The sequence below is a fragment of the Ascaphus truei genome, chromosome 11, assembly GCF_040206685.1.
Source record: "Ascaphus truei isolate aAscTru1 chromosome 11, aAscTru1.hap1, whole genome shotgun sequence".
Lineage (NCBI taxonomy): Eukaryota > Metazoa > Chordata > Amphibia > Anura > Ascaphidae > Ascaphus > Ascaphus truei.
Window position 1 is genome coordinate 33137812 of NC_134493.1, and position 18786 is coordinate 33156597.

At 42.8% G+C, this 18786-nt stretch overlaps 1 protein-coding gene across 3 annotated transcripts in view; it reads right to left on the reverse strand.

Annotated features, from left to right (window-relative positions):
* Positions 1–18564, reverse strand: part of IL21R (interleukin 21 receptor) — a 29459-nt gene extending 10895 nt beyond the window's left edge. Inside the window, exons 1-9 of one of the 3 annotated variants that reach the window (XM_075565547.1) lie at positions 18457–18564; positions 11707–11779; positions 8735–8820; positions 7188–7302; positions 6479–6669; positions 5473–5624; positions 5211–5388; positions 4088–4196; positions 2175–2259 (exon numbers count right to left, since the gene is read on the reverse strand). In XM_075565547.1, coding sequence (XP_075421662.1) covers positions 2175–2259; positions 4088–4196; positions 5211–5388; positions 5473–5624; positions 6479–6669; positions 7188–7302; positions 8735–8807 — 903 coding nt within the window. In that variant the 5' untranslated portion in view covers positions 8808–8820; positions 11707–11779; positions 18457–18564. The other 2 variants (XM_075565549.1, XM_075565548.1) reach the window with 2 other exon arrangements.
* Between the last annotated feature and the right edge of the window lie 222 nt (positions 18565–18786).

Below are 18786 nucleotides of genomic sequence, written 5' to 3' on the forward strand. Positions count from 1 at the left end.
TGTCTCTCTCCCCCACACTCTCTCTGTCTCTCTCCCCCACACTCTCTCTGCCTCTCTCCCCCACACTCTCTCTGTCTCTCACTCTGGATCTCTTATTTACCCTGTATATCTTAACTGCCCTATACTACACCGAAATAACTTATACTGCTTTCTTCCAGATCTGACTCAAGCTTCACACAGGAAACATCGGAACCCCCCCTAACCCAGAAGACAGGTAGGGAACACCTCCCCTCCAATGTATAACATTGCGGGAATGAGGGTACCTGGACATTGAGGGACTGCGGATCAGGTAAGATCCCAGGCGGGATTGCTGCTTTAGATATTGTGAAGCGGGGACGTCCAGACACTGGTTAAGGGGTTCAGGATCTAGTCATTCACATCTGGCTTTTATTTCTAGATCCAACATACACACACACACACACACACACACACACACACACACACACACACACACACACACACACACACACACACACACACACACACACACACACACACACACACACACACACACACACACACACACAGACTAATTGTAGTATAATGTAATACAATAAATACATTTATGTCAAAAACGAATGTTGTTCTGACTAGGAATTTATTAAATGTATTTTATTTATATATTTTATTTTAAAGCGGGGTTGGGGGCGGGACTAGGGGCGGGGTTGGGGGCGGGAATAGGTGGCGAGTAGATTTTTTGGTTGGGCGAGTAGATTTTTTGGTGATTTGTCGAACACTATATATATATATATATATATATATATATAAATATATATATATATATATATATATATATATATATATATATATATATATATAATATATATATCTTGCCTTTTGCATTTATTTTCTGTTGGTTTTGACCTGCACACCACCTATACAGTATTTATTACCTGTGATATATAAAGCATGACATAACTCATTATGCTTTAACCTTTTCAATACTGAAGCAATGTTTTGCAGTTGTGACTGGGTGAAGGATTTCCTTTTAGGAAGTGGCAGGAAGTTTGCATTAACCCATCTTCTCGTCTTTGCACGTGAGGCCAGTAAATGAAACCGATGCAACCGCTCTCAGCAGGTTTGTGAGAATGACAGAACGGATTAATGAATGTTGGAGCAGTTTCAGACAGAGCAAAGTAAGGCCACGGTCTACTAAACAGTGCTAAGTTTTACCACGCCTTTACTCTTGTTCATATGAATGCAAACGCTTAGCACCGTTTTGCGGATCTGGGCCTAAATGTTTAATGTGCACCTGGACTAGCTTTTCAGAAACTATATACAGGTATATACACCCGCTATACATATTTTTAATCTTAAACTGAATGAATGGTTCTGAACTTAGCACAGAGGAGACGGATAACATGCTCACTTACCCAGCTAGTGGGTTACAATACAAACAGGGGTACAACATAGGATGCCTGTTATCATGCCAACATTAATTTCATATTTAAAGAAAACTGCTGCATATACTGTACTCTAATTAATTTAAGAAAAGGCAATTTGTACAAAAAAAAGAGCTTTAGTGGGACTGCAGCTTTAAAGTGGAGTGTTTAATAAATAAACAGGTGTCACGTGCGTAGTTAGCCACGGAGGAGATGAATTTGCATGTGAACATGTGAGTGACAATGAGGAAACGCAAATTCATCTCTTTTAATAGCTCTACATCACACTGATTTTTTTTCCCCATATAAACTCTGTGTATAAACCTGAATATTCAGGTCTGTGTAAACCCCGCCCCCTGCACCTCCGCCCCCCACCCCCAACCCTGGCCCCCTGCACCTGCCCCGCTGCCCCTCCCCTCCAGACCCCCTGCCCCTCCCCCCTCAGTCCCCCTGCCCCTCCCCCCCTCAGTCCCCTTGCCCCTTCCCCCGTCTCCCCCCCCCCCCGCTCAGACCTCTGTCCTCTCGCCCCTACTTTCTGTGGAAACTTTGCAGCCTCTTTGCTCACAAAGATGAGCACAGCAGTGAGGTCACCACCTGTGATCTCTGCACTGGACTTTCCAGAATAAGCAGTGGGGCCAGGGTACCTGCGACCACAGTTACACCCACCCTACCATACTGCACATCAGCAGGAACGCCTACTCATATCTAAGTGAAAACCAACACCAGCAGCACAAGACGGACATGTGACATGTGAGTCATACTGGAAGAATATTAATATATTTCTTTTTTTACCTTAAAATCACCATTGTGTCCCATGTACAGTGGTTTAAAGAAGAACGCAGGACTGGGTACGAAAACCCACACGTTCTTCCACAGCCTAGAGAGACAATGAACAACAACATCTTGGTGTTAGCAGCGGTCAAAAAAAAGTTATTCCGTGATGGCTTTGTGAAGTTAAAGTTATCTTTAGAAAGTTCTAATAATATCCTGTATTTGACATGAGCTTTCAGTTTCACAGCTTTAACAATGGCGCTTTATGCAGCCAGCACGGAGGAAGGTAGAGACAGGGCTGTGTATTCTGTCAGGCAGTGTTCTCAGCTCCAGACCTCACAATCCAGCAACAGGTCAGGTTTTGAGGATATCCCTGCTTCAGCATAGGTGGCTCAATCAGTCCCTGCTTTAGCACAGGTGGCTCAATCAATCAGTGCTGTGCTGAAGCTGGGATATCCTCAACACCTGACCTGTTGAGGGGGTCTTGAGGACTGGAGGTGAGAACCCCTGCTGGATGGTGTGTAAATTGAAGCAGAGGGACATATTTGTGCACCAAATCCACTGAATGTTCCCAAAAGCACACAGAGTGTATGATAGTGTATACACAATTAACACAGGACGCACATATGACATCTCACGGGGCTTTCCTACCATCACAGTGCAGGCCAGAAATACTCGTAGGGTTTTTCAGGGGAGGAAATGGGGGGTGGGGAACGACAAGAGGGGGGAAACCCCTCACATGAACATGCACGTGAATCTCAGCTGGTAGTTAAATGGATAATGAGGGGAAAGGTGCCTGCAAGTTCAGTGATAAAGTGATAGCTATGTCTTAAAGACCCAGCTGGGCCCATCCAGTCTACGGCCAGTGGCTGCTTTCATCTCACATTATGGCCCGTATTTGCTAAGGGGTGCTACGTCATCTTACATTTGAATGCTATATATAGACGCAAGTGCATGGCAAGCTGTACCATTTCCTTAAACCCTTATAAATGAACTGTTACGTTTGCCATCTCTCCTATGGTTATACAGGTCCGAATTTGACTATCTGCTTCCCCTTCATCCTCTCATTCTGCGATATCCGAATCTTTATTTACGTTGCAGAGACTCTCCACGCTTCATTTCCCCTTCCACAATACTATTTGGTTAATTTCACTTTAAATGGGATGAATTCCATAACATATCCCAGTTCAAACTCCTATAACACCCGGTCCTTCTTTTCCCTCTCAGAAATAGCATTCCTTTTATTTATATTTCCTCCATTTTTTTTTTTTCATTTTCTGCTTCAATCACTGGTTAATTTCACTGGTTAATTTCACTGTCAGACACACCCCTGGGTAATTGTTGCGTATTCTTCATTCCCTGTTGAGCAAACTTTTGTCGTTTCACTAAAGCTTGTAAGATGTAACGTTAGGGTTGCCAGGTGGCTTCTCCAAAAATACTGGACTCAATGGTGAAAGGTGCGTCAGGTCACTATGCCCAGGGAGGAAAATACCAGACACATACATGTCCTGTATTACAGCACCTCTCATTTTTTACCGGACAGTGTCCAAATACAGGACAGTCCGGTTCAATACCGAACACCTGGCAACCCCATGTAACGTTGTTTAATGGAGAGAAGCCCAACGTCCTTCACCTCACGCTTAACAGTTTAAAACGTCAGTTTCCCATCAAGCTCTCATATATGTCCTCACTGTGTCACTACTTTAAATGTACCCTGATATGTAATCAGCATTTGATTGATCATGATCATATCTCCTGAGCTGTGGGGTCCCCCAGTGTTGGGCCCACAGTGGGATCTGATTCTGAACCAAGAGGCCGTGTGAGGCAATGTGAAGGAGAGAAAGATGGAGCACATGCTAAAAGATGCTGGTCAGTGCAGATTACCGTGACTATCCAAGGGAAAGAGTTTTGGGGGCCGTTGCTCAGAAACTCACCGTTGTGGTAGCTTTAGAGGTTTAAACATCACCATAATGGCTATGATTATTCCTCCACACAGAAGCGCGATCCAGTTCTTAAATGGCCAAGTATTTCCATTGCCATTTACTAATAAAAAATAAAAGAATAAATTGCATTACGTTTACATTCTTTGCCAGACATCATGGACTATATTTACTGTACTTAGCAGTTTACTTCCATGAGAGACCTTCCTGTGCTGCCCATTGACTTACTATTACTTTACTTAGTAGATATGGGCCTATACCTTTAATTGGACCAAGCTAAAGATCATACACGAGTCTATCAAGGTTAATTATGGCCACTTTCACAAACTTGCATACGTTTACTAAATCCTTATACATCATGTTATATGCGGAGTAACCTATATGCAGGCTTTGTACGCTATTCCGTCAGTAGCAATACCTCTACAGTTCTACCAACATATTAAAAGAAACATCATTTTGGGTTGAAAACTATAAATCAGTTATGATAACAGTTATGTAAGAGATAACATGAATGGTTTTGAAAATGCAATTAAAATTTAAAAAAAAGACAGATAATCCAACATATCACGCTGTATTTACTGTCCTGCAATAGTAGACCTCATGGTGTCATAAGACACCTCCCACCCTATTCAAGAGGATGGTCCACTAAGCTTATCCCTGCTTAGTAAATATGGCCCACCTCCTTAGCCCATGATTTGCTACTGTTCTTTATACTTCCCCGATTAGGAAAACAAGAAGAAATACATCATTTGTTGTGTAAATTAATTTGGAAATAAACTCCCTGTAAAATGCATCAGTACTGTTTATGTTCAGGAGACTTTCACTGATAACAGCCGCCTTTTACACTTCTGGTGCTGGAAATATGAAACTAACTGTTATTCGTTGTTAAATAGTGGAAGTGGAAATAAAGAGCTAAATGGACATATCATGTTATTGTTCATGAACTCAAAAACAGCATCAAACAAGGGTCAGGGGGTCAGTCTAGCCGTTTGGGATGTTTTGGGCTGAAAACTCCCCCTCTCTTTCCCCCCTCTCTCTTTCCCCCCTCTCTCTTTCCCCCCTCTCTCTTTCCCCCCTCTCGCTCATTCTTTTCTATGCTGAGAACATAATTCAGTACCATCCATCTGGGTTGTCCATGTGGTGGGAGCACTCCACTCACTCCAGGCGCCATGGTACATTGATGTGTTTCCTGGCTTAGCTCGGACTCGGGCTACGTATTCTGCGTCCTCCTGAAAGGAAGACTTAAGTAGGATCACATTCTTTTCATCCTCCAGGATGTGGATGCACTTCTGATTCTGTGGAAACACATTGACCGGCTAAGTATCCTTTGGATGTTACTCCCACTACTTATGACCTGTATTTGTTACATTTATTCTTACCTCCCAAGAGTCTTCTTCCTTCCTATAGCTCAGCTCATAGGCCACCTCACCATCTCGTAAAAAATGCAGTGGACCCTCATACATAGTTTTCCAGGAAATATTATAATTGTCCGAAAATGATACACTGAGGTTGTATGGAGTGGCTGGTACAACTGTTGGTTAAAGACAGCATTGTTTTATTTTTCAAAGATCTTATTATGTAGTCTTTAAAACGCATTTTAGTAACCTACTCTTGGCCATAATAAAGTAGCATGAGAGTATGGTGGTAACATAAACAGTATTTGAATCATCTTACTTTAGATGAGTGAATGCCTCTAGTACAGTAGTTCTGAACCTTTTATGATCTGCGCACCCCTTAGCCTGAGTGTGAAACGTCACAGAACCCCCCTCAATACGTTCATTTTTATGATTATGCTAAACTACGTTTATTATCACAAAGACAAGGGACAACAACTCAAAAACCTTTAGAGAGAATTCAAACAAAGATTTGTTTTCCTTTTATACAAACTTCCATCGCAGAAACATTGTCGCAACTCATAACGCCAAAACGCAGTCAATTCTAGGCGATGTTATTGAGATTCACACGCAGCTTGTGTTCGACTTTCAGCTTGTTTCTCGCTTTGGTCTTTATTGTTAAAAGCACAGAAAAGCCAGACTCGCAGGTTGTGATAAACGGGACTAGAACTTGGTAAGCTCGCTTGGTCAGAATGGGATACGCCTCCCCAAGTTTGCACCAGAATCACATCTAAAATCACAGATACTTTTCTTTGTAAGTCACTTGGAGGATAAGGTACATATGTCATATTCTGTATACGCCCAATATACCTTTGGCTTCTCTAAATATATCTCATGTACCACTTGATGAGGCTTATCATAGCCCCTGGGAGGACCCCAGGTTCAGAACCTCTGATATAGTACAAGGAAAATAAAGCTTACAGTCTAAAAGATCAATAAACTTCATGTTATTGCACCTTGATTCCATTACAAAATAAATGCAAAGACTTACAATTTTCACTTAACAGGAAGGGTCCACAGTCCTGAGCGGAATCACGCTGACCATACACTGTTCTCTGAATGGAAATGTTAAAGGTGTCCTCTGAGCTAAAGAACGACATATCAGCCCAGCAGGTGTACTTGTGTGTGTTAGCGGACTGAATAAGAGGACACGGGGTGTCTGCCTCTGGGTCTTCAACGGTCCTTTTAAAAAGCAAGTAATATATATTTCCACATTAATTTCCTTGACATATCTTTACAATGGGTACATATTCGATAAGTCACTGATTTATTCCTGCACATTGCTCCAGGGTTCCTGGGGTTTACTCAATTTCAATGTTCCCCCAATACAAATAATTTTGTTGTTGCTAATTCCTACGTTTTAGACAGGTCTGCATTACATTGCACATCCAGTTGTAATGTTTGGTGGTTCTGTAACACTGCCTTTCCAGCAAGGGTATGCTCTTTGGGGTAGCTCAACTTAAGAATGGCTACAAGGTTATGGGTTCAATCCTGGCCTCAGGACTTGGTATTATCTTGGGTAAACTAGCTATACTTCTCAGCAATGAAAACATTACTTATATACAAAAATATACTATCTCCCAGTTGGATCCCACCCAAGACGCAAATTGAATTGGAGTTGCCAAGCAATCCAATGCTAGCGCCCTTATCGTAGGGTAAGAATTTAGTACCTGTGTTACAATCATGCAATGAAGACTTACCATGTTGTGGTGAGATGATAGGAAATACCATGTTTTGCTTCTTTGACAGTGTCATATTCACACGTTAAAGTATCTATATAATCCACGTAACAGCGGAGATCTTCACAACACGTAGCTGAAACATCAAGACACATTGAGCCGTTCTCAATCATTGCCATAATTATTGCCACCAGTCAAACCTAGAACGTGCCTATGAGAACTTGAATTCAGCGGTTCTAGTTGTAATGAACAAGGTTACAGATCTGAGAAAATGCCGTCACTTTCAAGAGGCCCCAAAAAATCAATATTACTTTGTCTCAGTATTTCTTCAAAATGCAAATACCATTTGGGAAACGATGTGAAACAAAAGCAAATTTATTTAGGACTCTGTAAGTAGATTTTTGTATTTACACCCTCATGGGATGTATTATATAATTTCTCAACATTGATAATCTTAGCAGGTAAACATAATTTACAGGCAGTCCTCGGTTATCCGTTCTGGAAGTAGCGTTGGATAGTGAAACCGTTGTAAAGTGAGTCCCATGTTAATCAGTGGCGGTGAGCGTTGGATAACACATTCAGGCGTCGATAAACGGCCCATAGGGAGGCATTGTAAAGCGTTGGATATGCCATTCGTTGTAAAGTGAAACGTTGGATAGCGAGGACTACCTGTAGTCTATAGTGTTACTGCCTTTTACCACCAAATTTCTTTGCAACTTTGTCCGATTTAGCATTTTTAGGCTATATTTGGTCCATAGGCAATACCTTTATTTCATTAAAAATACAACCTTGCTGGTGGGTGGAGACAAAAAGTCTTCATTTTTTAAAAGTAATTTAGTTTAATTTAGTTGGGTGCTACTGCTTGAATGCAGTCAGATTCAAGTGTCATACAGTATATAGATATGCACACAGTATATAGATATGCATACAGTGTATATACAGTGTATCTCACACGGAGATAAAACAGAAATGAGTCAGATCCCAGTTACATACAGTATACAAAGTAACGCTTGAAGTAAAAAAACACCTTTGCAATAATCATGAGTCATTCTGCAAGTTTGTGGATGTGTGTTTTTGAACAATCTGAGTCATCCAATGCTTCTGATTAGAGGTTTTGTGTTGATGTGGTTTTAGTAAGGCAAGAAAGAGAATATACAGATAGAGGTGTGGTGTGACTATCGCACATTGTAAACATGTCACAGGCAGAGCGTATAACAGCAAACATATTAAAGCAGGGGTGTGCAACCTTTTCAGCATGCGCCCCCTGCCTGCTCGTGCCCCCACCCCCCTCCTTACCAGGTGTCCGGCGTCTTCTGACATCATGTGCAACACGAAGTCATGTGACCAAATGACGCCGTGTTACCATGGCGACGCGTCGCTGAAAGCCACCGGGGACCAGGTGAGGGAAGTGACAGAGGCCTCGTGCGCGCTCCCCGGCATTTAATTTAAATGCCTTCGGGAAGAGAGCGGGGCCTCTGTAACCGCCGCGTTCTTTCCCCCCCCCCCAAAAAAAATCTCCCGCCCCCCAGTTTGCGCACCCCTGTATTAAAGCATTCCAAAGGACTTACTTATTTCAATGGACAAATAAAGTAGCCAAATAAATGGAGTTGCTTGAAGTTCAGATTTCTTCTTCATTTTCATCTCCAGGTCCTTGCTAAAGGAAAGTGGGAAAAGGAAATGTGAGCATCGTTGCTGTATACCCTGTGATAGTTTGTTTCAGCATGAAATAGCTAGTCTGTGTCTGTCTATGAGTCTCGTTGTAAGGAAAGGCGTCTCATATGAATTATCCCAGCGCTGTGCAATCTTTCCTGCTAGCGCCCCCCCCCCCCCTCCTGCTTCCCTCCCTGCTCGTGTCCCCCATCCTTACCTCCTCTCCGGCTCCCGGCGTCAAATGACCCCGCGTTGCCATGGCGACTAGTCGCCGAAGAGAAGGTAAGTGAAGTTGCAGAGGCCTAATGCGACCCCCCGGCATTCATTTAAATGCCTTGGGGGAAGAGCGCGGGGCCTCTACAACCGCTGCGCCCCTCCTGAATAATCTTGCGCCCCCCCAGTTTGCGCACCACTGGATTATCCGAAAGAACGACCTGTGAAACACAAAAGAGTTTATCTCTGCTTCACATTCCTCTCACTATCTATTATGCGTAGAGAAGTATGTTTTGGTGCAATGCTGAATATTTTTGCTCTCAATTACATTGTATGTCAGAAACTGGTTCATCAAGTTTAATACATTTTATCCAGGGAGATTTATGCCTCTTCACACGGGGCAGAATTTGTCTGGGGCGATAAAAAAAATGTTTTTGAAAAAAAGAGTTCATCATAGATGCAAAACGTAATACATCCTGTTATAATGTGCGGGCAGTGTCCTTTTCTGTTGACGCTTCTCAAATTGCAAGCTGGCATGCACAGCGCGAAACATAGAGCAGGGCGCATTGTTACATTGGGGCAAACAGGCGCAGGCAGAATTCTGCAAATTCCATGGTGGTATTTCCACTCTAACCACGTGGACTTTGTACGGGATGAGAACATGTTACTTTTAATCATGCTTAGATTTTGGGGTAACTCATTTCTACACTTAGATTGTAAGCTCTTCGGGGTAAGAGAATCCTTTTCCTATTGTTTTATGTCTGGAGTGCTTATTCCCATTATGTGTTATAATATTACGTCACGTGTATTGTAAAGCGCTATGTATCTGGATGGCGCTATATTACTAATGATATACATACATACATACATACATTTACACACATGCATACACGCATACATACATACATACATACATACACACCAAGTCGTGACATTTAAACAGCTTTTTGTAAATATAAAAGGTGTCCAAATCGCAATCAACACTTTGTAAAAAAAACAAAACCGGGCGAGTCAGTCTTGTACCTGTAATTCTGAACTGCGCATTTTTATTGATATTCTTACACAGTGTATAACGTTCTTCAGTTAATGTAAAAATAGCAATTATGTTTCAAAGCACATTATCAAAGTAGAAAGAATCCCAGAGCTCGTGTGAAACTCATGTCTGCGGACCCAATGCTCCTTAGGTAAAGTTAGCATGCGGTCTCGGTACTTGGGGACACAAGTGCATTTTTGGCGTAAAATGAACCCACGGAAATCTCAAATGTAACTGTGCTTGTGTGCGCCTGTGTGCGCCTGTGTGCGCCTGTGTGCGCCTGTGTGCGCCTGTGTGCCAACCTTATTAGTCTCAAGGCCTTCAGCATCACAAATGGTTTAAGTAATATATTATTGATCACAGAAATTGAACACGGTTGGCGCATTGATTTTAATGGTATTCACTAGTGCAGGGGTGGCCAACTCCAGTCCTCAAGGGCCTCCAACAGGTCAGGGTTTCACGATATCCCTGCTTCAGCACAGGTGGCTCAGTCAGAATGACTGCACTGCCTGACCTGAAGCAGGGATATCCTGAAAACCTGACCTGTTGGTGCCCCTTGAGGACTGGAGTTGGCTACTCCTGGAATAGGAGAGCGCGTGTAAAAATTGTCCGCTAAATTAAACGCGTGTAAACCCTACAAACTGTTTATATTGTTAGTGCAGAATTACGTTTCTATGTATCAACAAAACACATTTTTGACGGTTGTTTCACTATATACAGTAGGTTAACAAAATGTAATATTTTCCTAGTATGACTGTTATGAATAATATTGCACTAATAATTTACATTTACTAATATTAGTTATTATTAGGTATTTAACATGACGCAATGCTTTAAAATTAATTTAAAACAACTACTATGTGTCATACGTAGGTGTGAAGTCACCGAACGACCTTCACACACGTTGGTTGGTACTTCTTTTTAGCACAATAACAATTCAAATATTATCGTTAATACAATAAGCCTCAAAATGTCCCAATTTACCCAGATATGTAGCAACAACTAGTTCAAGAATTATTGTAAACAGAATAAAATATTTGCTAAAATTACCCCAAATATATATTTTTATATTATACTGACATTGTAGAGATGATAAACTCGGAAATCACAAAGAGACGGTGGCTATCCTGTCACCCCCATGACCCCAATACATTGAGAAAATTGTCCCTGTAAATATTCGTGATGCCCGTGATCTAGCTGGAAATGGTTCAATAAAAAGTGTGAAGTGTGTTTTGGGTTATTGTTGTGGCACTGAAGAAGTTAATCTGGTACAGTGAATTACTGGAGAGGCGAAACCATTGCGGCCCATCATAAACATCAACCACAAATCAAAACATAGGAAAACAGAGCAAGATTACAGATGGGGTAGCACATCTACCAACTCTGAAATCAGTTCTAGTACTTCCACCTTAACAGCTATATGCACTAGAGGAAGTGCGATGGTCAATCAAGTTGATTACATTTGATACAGATTACTACTACATTTTTTACAAGGTGTATATTGCTTACATCGTTGTAAAATACAGTCTGAAGGGCATTGCCCCAATGTTTAAATAAACATAAATTAATAAAACAGGCACAGTTGATGAACTTTTTTTTTTTTGAAAGCCACGTTGACCACTGGCTATTTTATAAATGATTTACCTTGTCTTAATTGTCCATGGTGTCTGTGTAAGATGAATCCACAAGGAAATTCATGGAAGGCAGAAATGACCTACTGTGAAATGAGAGTTATCAATCATCCGTGCAGAGTAACCCCGCACGTTACAGTGAGAACGACCCCACCAGACACTCACAGGCACACTGTTGCAGAGCAATAATTGAACAGATTATGGTATACCGGTGTATATGTGACATTTGAGGATGTGGCGATGAGGGTAGAGGAGAGACTTAGAGCACCCACATTTGCCTCTGAGCAACACACGAGCATGAGAAAGTAGTGGGAGCAAATAAAAGAACAGACAAGCATCTATGAGTAATGTGTGAAATTAAAGATACATTACCTCTCAACTGCATGCAATGTAACCTCTGTTTCTGTCTCACCTCCTGACCACTCATTTGTCAGAAGACTACTGCCCTTTTTTGCTGTAAAACGAACACCTAGGGGCTTATTAAATAAACTGCAAAAATATTGTTTCCTTTGCAAAAACAGACAATATCACGCAGACAATCATCTCAAAGTATTTGTTCTCACATGTCCAATAGCATTTTAAGACAGTTAAGTTCCAGCTATGCCATTTCGTACGATATGCAAATCCCTCTGTCTCTTCCTACAGTAGTTCATTTCTTCAATGATTTGGTTTGAAGAACCACAAAATATTTCCCAAGACCACTTATGTCATTCTCCCTCTCTGTCCCTATTCAGGAGGACCGTACATGCAAATAATTTGTCTGCATACAGAATTATTAATGAATACGGCAAAATAAACTATTTTTAGTGCATTAGACTACATTTCGGTTTCAGGTGGTTTTGCAAAACTCGTTGTTTAATGAAAAGCCTCCCCGGAGATGTCTTGGGCGCCTCTTAGCTTAATTTTTATCTATATTACCTATTTGTGTGTTAGTTTGCGATTTAGGGATTATATTGGGAAAGAGTTACCAGTTGCTAATGTTATAATGGTTTAATGGGACATATTCAATGTTGAATCTGAGACTCGTTCTTTTCTCCTGTTACAGAGTGGGGGAAACACAGTCACATCTGGGTGAGCTCTGGTCTGAGCAAACCAAATACGGGTAGTCCTCGTTATCCAATGTTTCACTTCACAACGAATGGCATATCCAACGCTTTACAATGCCACCCTAAGGGCCATTTTTCGACGCTGGAATGCGTTATCCAACGCTCACCGCCACTGATTAACATGGGACTCACTTTACAACGGTTTCACTATCCAACGCTACTTCCAGAACGGATTCCGTTGATAACCGAGGACTGCCTGTAACACTTCAACAGCAAATTATTTTGATGTGTGTCTTGGGAGCTTGATACAAATAGAGACTAGCAGTACAATACAAGCATCATTCCTACTAGAGATGTGCTGATATTTCGCTTACATTTGCAAATCAGGCACAATTTGCCATTTTTATTGTTTGTGTTCAAATTTGGTATAAACTGCAACAAAAAAAAAACATTCACTAAGCATTACAATGTATCACATGGCCCATTTATATACTACCATTTACTGCCATTTTTGTGAAAATGTAGCAAAACTCTGGCCAAACTGACGAAATTCTGAGGATATTTGACACAATACGTTCATTCTAGCAATGTAAAATGTTACTGAATTTAAGAGAATAAAAGCAAAACATTTCTCAAACTAATTTGGCAATTTGCATAACTCCACTTCCTGCGATTGTTTGGCTGATTTCACGTAATCGTTATGTTTCAATTAGTTTTACACTAAAGGGACCAGGAGTCAAGTGTTTAAAAAAACTCCAAAATAGACAGAACTCTGCTCCCCTCACGCAGGGAATTTTGCCTGTTTGTCTGTTTAAACTCATCTGCATGTGCCACGTTCCACGAGCCACGTTCCACTCACCACTTACTGGCCACATTCCACTCGCTAGTTCCTGTATCATCGGGTGCTATAAGTTATTAAAGCAAAATATATTTGGCAATACAGTGGTAAGTGTGATAGTGCTTTGTGCCACTGGAGCGCCACATTTTTGCCGTAGTTCGCAAACCAGGCGAAATCCACCAAAAAATAATTCACCAAAACGTTCACAATAAGGCAAAGTTCACCAAAAGAGTGAATGGGCAAGGCAACGTGGTCCTTAATGCAGCGGCGGATTTCCAAATTTGCCGCCCTTAGGCACTTGCGTGGGGAGCCGCCTCCTCTCTGCCGCCCTCCTGCTCCTTTGGAATCCCAGCGTCAAATGACACCGCGGATGTCACCAACCATGGAAACGCAACGTCATGACGTCATTTGATGTTGCGACGTTGGGGACGTCTGCGGCGTCATTTGAAGATGGGATTCCAAAGGAGCAGAAGGGCGGCAGAGGAGGCGTCTGACACAGGCAAGTACCTTCCCATTAGGTCCGATAGGCCAGAGAACGCGGCAAAATTATATGGGGGCGAAAAATTTTAACGCCCCCAAATCTTCACACCTTTGGCCCAGGCCTAATGGGAAATCTGACACTGCTTTTATGTCATATCATCCCTCTTGATCTTGTAGAATAAGTATACTGTAAACATTGGTAAAATGGTTCCCAACAGGCTTCTTGGCCTAGTGTAATTTCTCTTCAGTCACTGAGGCCTTGCTTTGCTTGGAAATACATGACTGAGTTAATATGTAAGTAGAGTTAAAAGTAATGGCATTGAAGACCAGTGCTGCAACTTAAAATGGCACTTCAGTCATTGTGTATACAGTGTGCAGTCATCATTTTTGGGAGGTAGGATGGTATTTCCACTAAATATCAACTTCTGCTTTAGAATGTTCTGCAGACACACTGTGTATAAGCAGGTTACATCTTTACATTGAAACAAAATACTTATAGTAGTAAACAAAGCAAAGCGCAACTGGGGGGAAACCGGGACAACTTGCCCGCTGACTGGGCCCTCCTCTGCCGCCCGGCTGGGCCCTCCTCCTGCCGCTCGGCTGGGCCCTCTTCTGCCGCCCGGCTGGGCCCTCCTGCCGCCCGGCTGGGCCCTCCTCCTGCCCCCTGGCTGGGCCCTCCTCCTGCCCCCCGGCTGGGCCCTCCTGCTGCCCGGCTGGGCCCTCCTTCTGCCCCCCGGCTGGGCCCTCCTCCTGCCCCCCGGCTGGGCCCTCCTGCCGCCCGGCTGGGCCCTCCTTCTGCCGCCCGGCTGGGCCCTCCTGCCGCCCGGCTGGGCCCTCCTGCCGCCCGGCTGGGCCCTCCTCCTGCCGCCCGGCTGGGCCCTCCTCCTGCCCCCCGGCTGGGCCCTCCTCCTGCCGCCCGGCTGGGCCCTCTTCTGCCGCCCGGCTGGGCACCCTTCTGCCACCTGGCTGGGCCCTCTTCTGCCGCCCGGCTGGGCCCTCCTTCTGCCACCTGGCTGGGCCCTCTTCTGCCGCCCGGCTGGGCCCTCTTCTGCCGCCTGGCTGGGTCCTCCTTCTGCCGCCCGGCTGTGCCCTCCTTCTGCCGCCCGGCTGGGCCCTCCTCTGCCTCCCAGCAGAAGGAGAACGCTCAACCACCAAGGAGAACGCTCACCAACACCAACAGCCTGAACACCGTTTACTAACTGGGCATTATGCCAAACCTGATACTTATGGGCCCAGTCTGTACCATCAAACAACTGCCCCTTCAATCTGTGATAAACAATAAAGAATCATTCCACCGTCCATATCGTTGTTCCTTCTTCTATGACGTATATTCCTTTTTTTAAATATATATTCATTATTCTTATTTATCTTATTTATTCTTTCTTCTTTTTTTAACAGACGTAACATAAACAGTACAGGCAACAAGCCAACAACGGCAAAAAGGGGGTTGCGTGGTCCTGCTCAGTCCTGCATCCACGAGGTGAGTGGCCGGTCCCTTTCCTCCCACCCTTGTCCACCCTGTAATTCCTCGTCCTGACCTCTAACCCCGTTAACTTAACCCGCTTGTAAGCGCTGTTGGGTCCTGGCCTACCCTGCCATGTTGTCCCCTGCCTTAACTGGGAGGGGCTGTTCCACAGAATAAAACACTCGAGAGACCAGCAAATCTACGAATTACCGTATAAGAGATATTAGTACAGACAGGAACAGAGCTTCAGTCAGCAAACCCATCCGGAAAGACAAGAGCTGGGCTGCCTATCCATACCTCGGCCTTCGACATTAGTTGCTCTCGGACGATAACACAGAACACTTCGACTGCCACAATTTACCTGGATTCAAAGAAACAAGGTCCAGACGTCCAACCCAAACCCAACGGAGGCAGCACAAGTTACATTCTAATCATTTGAAGAAGAGCTTCCTAGAATATTACTCAGAAGTGAGGAGATAAGGACAGTTGGAGGCTCTGTGAGTCAGAGGGTGTTTATTACGGACAATACCAGAGAAATGTTACTAACGCAGAATATCATGATTAGTCATTTCCAGTTACACACTCTCGATCCTCGGTGCATACAGGAAGAAATCAGTGAACCAATTACCATAAACCCTTTTTGTCTTTCTGTGTGTTAAATTAGCAACTTTGTATCTTCCTATGGGTTTGGCAATTCGGAAACACATGCCCCCCATCTGTACTTATTTAGCAGGTAAACTCCCTGTTTTTGGGGTGTTGTACCTTATGAAGATCAGCTGTACCTACTGTGCCCGTTTCCGCCAGTACGTGAAGGACTCATTGCACTCAGTAAGGTACGATGTATATATATATATATATATATATATATATATATATATATATATATATATATATATACATAGACAGTGTGAGAAGACAGATGGCACTCAGATACATCTGAAGGCAGGTGCTTGTCCCACAGATAAGGTATAAAGCAAGGCTCCTTACCAGGCAGACCAGCAGACCCAGGACCACGAAGTAGGGAAGAGACAGCACACTAAGTAGTCACCAGGTGACTGTGCCTGCTGTTTACATACAATTTTTTGATACTACTTGGTGTGCTGTCTCTTCCCTACTTCGTGGTCCCGGATCTGCTGGTCTGCCTGGTCTTTGATAAAGTCCCACGTAGGGATGAAACGTGTCAGAGGTTTTTTCTCTCTGTGATGTACTGCACCGACACACTTTATTCGAGCAAATACCCAGTATGTACCTGGCAGATACCTGGAATGCGCCGCTCCTCACCTCTGACAAGCCCCGTTGCGTTTGCCTTCCCAGCCTGGGTTCATGCCTGGCTGACGGGCGGCTAATCTGTTAAATGATAATGATAAGGATTTAATAGGCTGCAATGCTTCGCGTGTCTACCAGATGGCATAAATTCATGAATTGTAATGCAGTATATATATATATATACTGTGCAGTATTGCAGCCAGTGGGAATAAAATGCTTAAATCCCTGCATGGAAAATACCTCAATGCACTCGGGCAGAAAACAGTCACAAACCTCAATACACCCGGGTATACCCGAATTCGTGGGACTAGCCAAGCTCGAATAAAGTGTGTCGCCAGTGTACAGCATCTCGATCCAACAAAGTTGATTTTAACTACTATGTGGCTGAGTTCCATTATGCAGTGACTGCCATCATCTTACATCTACGCCTGGTAAGGAGCCTTGCTATACACATACATACATATTCTCATCAAAGGGAAATATTCCTCCTATGAAAGTGTGTACACATGAATGTGCACGTAAATACAAAAGTTGTAACATGAAGCTGTTATTTGCTTATGGTAAAGTGGATATATATATTAGAGAATCCAACCCAGCCCCAGGGAAATTAATCTGTTTGGAAGCACCTCCATCCTAAATTAATGAACTAAAGTGTACCTATTCTCATGTGCTAGATGAGGGGGGCGGGGGAGGGGGTCTGTACATATCAGAATTACTTTCAATGGGGCATTAAAAGGGACTCTTACATTTATATGCTGTATGCCAGCATTACTACATGCCAGCATTACTACATGCCAGCATTACTACATGCCAGCATTACTACATCCCAGCATTACTACATCCCAGCATTACTACATGCCAGCATTACTACATGCCAGCATTACTACATGCCAGCATTACTACATCCCAGCATTACTACATCCCAGCATTACTACATGCCAGCATTACTACATGCCAGCATTACTACATCCCAGCATTACTACATGCCAGCATTACTACATGCCAGCATTACTACATGGCAGCATTACTACAAAACCTGCCTCAAAAAATAAACTAATTCAGTATCCAAATCAGTGCTCGGAAATGATTTCCTACCATCCTGGGTTATAGGGTAACCAATACACCTGTGTAGAACATGTATGTAACTTTTATATAGCATGGACAGGAACATGTATTGGTTGTACAAAAATAAAATAAAACATTTTTTTGGTCCCCTAGAAGAGAATCTCTCTTCTAAATTAAATAAAAGACTACTTAAATAGTTTAAAATAAAAAGGATGTGCTTTCAACATTGTGTGATGCGTCAAATAATGGCAACAAGTTCACGTCATTCTGTGTTATCAATTATTCATTAGATAACTGATCAGACAGGACCAGTTATATTTGATGACCCCAAATTTGATCCTTGGACAAAACAAGGTTGATTTAATGTAAAACTAGACATCCGTATAATTCCTACATACAGTAACCTGCTTGAAAAGCCTTTTCAGTTATAAAAAAAAAAAGTACTAATGTTTCTGGCGGTGAGGCACCCACAAATTCCAGATGTTTTCAACCCCCCCGGCAAATACAATATTATAAAGTGCCGTAGACCATATTGAAAATTAACGTTGAGTCTCTCGTTTGAACTAAAACTAAACATGAATGTCATTTGAAATGCTGACTCACCCAAATAAAATCATTCTTTGTCCCCGAATGTGATATCCTGCCAGTTGCCTGCATTAAGTTTCTCTCTAAAAACATCTGCAGGCTCCAACAAACTGAAAGAAGAATTAATTTGACTTGTAGGCTCATCCTACACGTACATCACTAGCCACACCTTCAGAAGCACACAGCGGTGTTAGCTCTCTTTGGTCCCAAGCAGGACAGCACCCCAATAAACCACTGGGGAAACGTAGCCCAGGCCATATTTTAGGTAGATTTATACAATATATACAGTATATCATTTTATTTAATTAAAGAGAAAATATTTCTATAATACATCATTTTCTTTTAAAT